General features: G+C 36.4%; 2 protein-coding genes across 2 annotated transcripts in view; both read left to right on the forward strand. All coding sequences in view use genetic code 11, as the record gives it.

Moving 5' to 3' along the window:
* The window catches only part of EGR_03453 (hypothetical protein), a gene marked incomplete at both ends in the record, with an annotated part of 2,930 nt that extends 2,622 nt beyond the window's left edge, over positions 1-308 (forward strand). The window contains one exon of the mRNA XM_024492702.1: positions 174-308. Coding sequence (XP_024352835.1) covers positions 174-308 — 135 coding nt within the window. The remainder of the gene's footprint in view (positions 1-173) is intronic.
* A 5,462-nt stretch (positions 309-5,770) lies between these two features.
* EGR_03454 (POU domain-containing transcription factor) overlaps positions 5,771-6,259 on the forward strand; it is a gene marked incomplete at both ends in the record, with an annotated part of 1,894 nt that continues 1,405 nt past the window's right edge. The window contains one exon of the mRNA XM_024492703.1: positions 5,771-6,145. Coding sequence (XP_024352836.1) covers positions 5,771-6,145 — 375 coding nt within the window. The remainder of the gene's footprint in view (positions 6,146-6,259) is intronic.

Below are 6,259 nucleotides of genomic sequence, written 5' to 3' on the forward strand. Positions count from 1 at the left end.
TCATGCCGGTAGCCTTAATACCTTCTGCATGTAAAATACATAATATTTTGTCCGAGTATTGCGTCTTCTTTAGTCTTTAGGGAGGTCTTGGGGAGCTACAACCTTAATGTCACATATCCTTCAATAATTTGACATATAATCCTGTATTATATGGAAATATTTTTTAAATTTAGATCAAGAGCATACATTATTTCCCCAACTCTTATAATCCTAACGGAAATTTTAGACAATTTGTCAAATTCAATGGTACGGTAGAATGCAGTTTACGTACTTCATATTGCTACTTCCTGTACTACATGCGTCCTTGACCGAATTAGTTTACTGAATAATCTACTTAAACAGTATTCGAACATGTCTTAGCGGAACGCCCTTGCATAATCGTAAATTATAACCGTATTTATTCAAACAATTTTTACTTTACTTATAAAAGTAGGCATTGTTGATCAAGTGTAGATAGGATTAAGCCCCACTAGAATATCAAGTTCTTGGAAAAGTGTTTCCAGCATGATGAAATATGAATTAAACGATAAGTAGGAGGTGAGTTTTAAAAAAGGTTAAGTACTTCAGCCTTTTGTGCGAAGATCAAAATAACCAAAGAAGGCACGACGTTTATGCTTGGTTTACATTTAGGCGAATTTATGTGATATGTTCAATTATCGCTTAAGAAGATGTCTTGCTTTACAATGATATATCAGGCACTCTTGTGTACGCTACTAGTCTGATACAAGTACGTAAAAATGGAGATTACAATCGTGAAAAATGAATAATTTTTTATTTTATGTATGTCATCACTACACAACCCAAGTTGGTCAATTTGGTATCCAACTTTCCTTTCGATTTTACGCAAACTTTTAATAAATTTTGATGAAACTGAAATTATTTTTAGATATAATGCTTATTGAAACTCAAAACCAATTAATTGAAAGTAAGTTTAACTGCAGAACCATTCTAATCAAAGCACTTTGTTTCAATCCTAAATAGTAAGTTAAGGTAATTTTGTAAAAAAGATTTCTTTTTCCTTAGTTTGTCCATAAAATCTTGAAATTAATGCTTATCTATCATCAGAGTTTTTAAGCTTACTACCATTTTATCTCTAATGTAAAATTAGGAGAATAGCGATTAGGTGAGATACACTATGAAGGACTGACAAATCCGCAAAGTCTAGCCAAAATCAGAACCAAAATTATTATGAGCCTTATCCTAGCCTTACCCTTGTCATTTTATAAATGAGCTGTCTACCGATTATTGAAGTGTCAATAATTTACTAAGTATGCAACACCTGATTTCGATTTAAGTATTTGTTTACCAATTTTACGAATTAAAAGAACGTTGATTAAAAACCACTCTATTTCCCTGGCGTGAATGGGAGCTGTGATGGAGCTTGGATGAAGTGTGGGAGATGATCCTAAAGATTGAAGAAAGTTGTACGCAACGTGTTAGTGAAATGATTCCTCAAGAGCACTTCTATTATTTGCCATCTCAATAGATCCACAAAATAGCTCAGCTCTGGTAATACAGTTACAGTAGATATCTGTCTGCTGTAATCAACTGATTTAGCTTAATGCAACTATTAAACACAAATAGATAATTTTAATTCCAGACCGTTGCGTTGCACTATTGTATTTGACAGAGAGAGAGCCTCTTTACCATCCCTATTTCCCATAAAATTCATTCATATCGTTAATCACACTAATGTGGTAACAGCAAGGTAAAAACGTGTGCTTTTCCTTTTTACTATAACTCCCCCGTTTTGGCATCAAGTTTCAAAAAACCCAAAAATACTGAAATAGTGAACGTCAAATTGACTGTTTATTGATCCGCCGTGCATATTTCATGCTACTGTCATTTTAAAAGTTCTTTTTGAAATGATATGAAACTATGTGTCACAATTAGTATTTACTCATCATGGTTGCGATTCTGAGTTAATACATTAACAGATGCAAAAGTATGGGCCAAAGAAGGTGGTATGATGTGCAGCTAGCGTGAATTTATTTGCACTGAGTAAATCATTTAATAAATGTTTTTTTTTCTACATATTTGTTTTTGTAGAACATGTTGTGTGGATTTTCAAAAAGTTCGTGCAAGGTGAATCACTAGACAGTACAGCAAAATTGTATAATATGCATAGCAACCGCTGTGCTAATTTCAACTTCACTATTCACCCTAACTTCTAAGATATGTTTGTATCATTCCCACTAGGTCATGCTTGCTTTGTGGGTTGTAGGCTGCAGGCGCTATTGTGAGCAGTAAATTTCTTGCGTGAAAGCCTATAGACTACTCCTGGGATTCACTCGAATCATTACAAATGAGGCGTGGAAAAAAATTAGAAGCACCAAAGATTATATAAGTAGTAGGGAAAAGTTCCAGTTCCATATGCACAAGAAAACAGAGTGAGTATATAGTGCTTTAGCCTGAAGAGCTACACCTTACTAAGGTTTACACTTTCAAATGGGAAATGGATACTGACATGCCCTTACCCTTAATGCTCCCCTAAAACTTTTTTGTGTCCTTATACCCATGTCTTGGCATCAGAAAGTCGCACAATCGCATACGTAAAAGATAAATTAGGAATTAATGTGATTGAAGAACGGATTTGGCAGTTTGCAGGTCTGTGTCTCCCCTAAGATATGCATACAATTTAACATTAACTGTTTCGTCGAATAAGGCATTTTGATAATATTTGAGCATTTGTTCAATTTTTGTTATTATGCAACGCACAAACTTATTTGGTTGCCTTTACGCAAACAACTTATTTTAAAGTCATCTCAACATCCAAAACTGTTCGACGAAGCAATGGTTTTAAAATTTGTTTGTGAATTTTATGTAAGCCTCTCAAATTGGTTTAAAAAAAGGTGGAAACAAATTATGGCATCCCTATATCCGCTATTTGATGCTATGCTAATGCAGGCCAGGTGGACAGTTGACAGACTATGCTTGATGGAGGGAGTGTTAAGTGGACATCCAAACGGTTTCTCGAAGGTGTCAGAACATCACAGAGACTTTTGTAGGGACAAAGGGGTGGAGCCACTTGTAACTATACATCACTTCTTAAACTGGGTAAAAAATACAAACACTATACACAGATGAACTTCCATACACACAATCGTCCAAGCATCCGCATCTAAGAGAATGGAGCCGTTTGTCTTCAACTAAATACAAAGCCACTTTTAGCGATATGAGAATCGCTGTTGGAGAGATGCACAGTAGAAACTAGGTTACTACTTCAAGTTATTGCGCATTACAGTAAACCAAAATATTTTGTTAACATTATTGAATTATTTTAATCATTTGCCTATTGTAACCACAGATTACTTCTTTTTTTCATGCAGGGACGGGATTTCCTATAGTGTATCTGAAAAAGCTAAAAGACGCTTAAATGTTACTCTATGCACTCCACATAAATAGTTTTAGAGATCAAATACGGTAATAAATTTTTGTTTAATGAACAAAACACTAAAAAGTTATTTTAGGGTAATAGAATAGAGTAAACTGAGGTAGAATCTACGGATGAAAGGTGTGCATTTATAGAATCTTACTCTGTAAAACAAAATGGGCAATTCCAGGAGCACTCTAGCAGATACCGCGAATCAGTGTTTACTCGTACGCGCGTTGGGACGACTTGCGTGATTTGTGCCAGACAAGCGGTCGTCAGTGCTGCTGCACACTACTTTCTCCTGCTCTGCTTTAACTCCCCCTCTACTCCATATCTTACTGCTGCTCACGTCCCCCTGCTCTCAAATTCATGAATATTTCATGCGGCATCAGCGGTATGTGCACGAACCAATGGGTAAAAAGCACGGCGCGCTCGATGTACGAATCCGTGCGTGCATGCCCGCATGAGGGGAGGAAAGGGTAAGGCGTGTTTACCCCCTAGGGACAGGAGGGTTGAAGGGCATAGGAGGAGTAGGGGACACTGGTAAAAATGATTATTACCTAATGAATCTTTGATCAGGCAAAGTGCGTGCACGAGAGGAGGGATGGACTGAGAGAAGGAAAGTGAAGCAAGCATTATTTTGCATCGTCCTATAGACACGTGGGGTGCTAAGTGGAAGTCGTGCATTACATACTTAGTGCAAGTTAAAACACCACTTTTTTTGCCACATTCTTGTTATAGAGGCGCTACTAAAATTACATACTAAAATAATTTTCCTTTATGTTCTTAGCATTAAAATTGGCATTAATCACAATGTTTAGACGGTTTTCACCATCTAAAAGTAAGCAAAATGTACATTTACTGCCTGAAAATGTAATGATTAAAAATTGCTGATTTCGGTTAATGAAAATAGCACATTGAAAACCCGTTTTGATATATTCAGATGAACTGCAATGTTGACCAGGTTGATCCCCTTTTTATAATTGTACCGGATCTAAAGCTTATTGTTGTGTATTTAGCAACTTCAAAGGGCAACACACTCTTCGCAAAACTTATTGTTTTACAAATAATTCAAAAGTAGTGTTATCATATATGGCTGACATCTGGCTCGTAGCTATATAGAATTATGAATTATTGTTAAAGCAGACATCTTTTATAATTAGTTTCATTAACCACTTTAACCGATTAAATTTTTTAAAGCTTAATCCCTTCCCAAATGGCTTGTAAATTTGAGAACCTAGCAAAGAATCGGAATGAGAACAGTTCTTTTGAGAGAAGAATATCATCTGATAGAAATAACAGCTGGTAACATATGCATACAATTAAGTTAAACTTTTCTGGAGAGGAAGAATTGCTCCACTACCACTTCAGCTCATCCATCACTGTGCACCTTCCTTTCCTTCTCCACCTTATTGATTCCCCCACTGCCTTTTCATTGGTTAATTGAGTTGTTTTTTAAAAGCATCTGCAATGGACCAATCATGAAACAGTATGGTCTCCCCTCTCAAAGACGCGCTGTTCTGTGATTAGCTAACCCACCTGCCCTGCTTGAATGCTCAGTGTTCGCGTGAGCGTATCCAATATTTATCGCTCTATGTACGGAATTGTTAATAAAGGCTCTTAAGTCTTGTACATTATTAAAACCCACCTGGTGGTTTGAGCATTAAGACTTCTGATTTACTTAACAGACTCCACCAAAGGGACTGAATTAAACATTTGCTACCAAGACTGCGTGCAAGTCAAGAAGAGGTAAGTAGATTAATTTAATCGCAAGTGCTTATGCAACAGTAGGTGCAATTTTTTAACAGCAAATAATTATTATATTTGATTTCTCTTTAGCTTATCTGTGTTGAATAAAGCTATGGGTCCAGGTCCTACATGAGCCGAAAAATATTCAATTTAATTTATCACTATTTACTCTCCGTAGGTAACCTGTTAAAAGGCAAATTTTAAGATTTAATAAATGTCCACATTTCTTGAATTGCATTAAAGATTCTTCGATATACATAATACCCATAGTGAATGGGTTAGTACGTCACACGTAAGTTTGTATATCTTCATGTCTTTACACCTTGGGTTCTAAGTGTTTACACTAGTAGTTTCCAAAAAAATGCAAAGTGTAAATTGTAAAGTAAATATTTGCACTTTAAAATAGCGTTAATCCAAAACTGCTTTTTACAGCCCCTTCTTGCAAACTAATGTCTAAAAATCTCGAAAACAGTCTGATGAATTTTGTCATAAGCCTACATGAACGAGCGTTAGACTAAATGCAGTCATAAGCTTGGTTAAGATTTCCAATGTACCTCAAATGTAAAACAGATTTAGATAGATAGATTCGGATTTCCTAAATACCTTTTCACATTGCTAGGTGCAGTGGTGGTATTTGAAGAATTTTCAATGACGACAGAAGGTCCACTTCAAGTAGCTGAAAACAACAGTTTCTCAAAAAACCACATTTCCACCCAACAGCAGCTACTTTACTTTTCCCAACGTGAGAATTTTGCAGGTCCAGGAAGCACCGATCAGCAGCAATTACAGCAACAGCAGCAACAACAGACAGGAAACCTCATGCGCGGCTACTCATTCCTTGCCGATCAAATCTACCGGTCCGTCTCAAATCCCCTCTACAAACTCGTGCGGACTGTAGAAGACACAGTTGGCGCTGAATCCACTAATAAACAACCCGAAGATTCATTTCAAAATGGTTACCAAGGCTATCAGACAACCCCCAGTCTGAAATTCGAGTCTAGTGGTAATTTTGAAGGCGAAAATGTAGGAAAAATGTTAGAGCAACAAGACCCATCTCCTCATCAGATGCATCGACAACAAAATTTTAATGCGTGGGAGACTAATGAAACAGCTGGTGTTCAACAGTGGTACCCAAGG

This window comes from Echinococcus granulosus (genome assembly GCF_000524195.1).
Source record: "Echinococcus granulosus chromosome Unknown EG_S00018, whole genome shotgun sequence".
Taxonomy (NCBI): Eukaryota; Metazoa; Platyhelminthes; class Cestoda; order Cyclophyllidea; family Taeniidae; genus Echinococcus; species Echinococcus granulosus.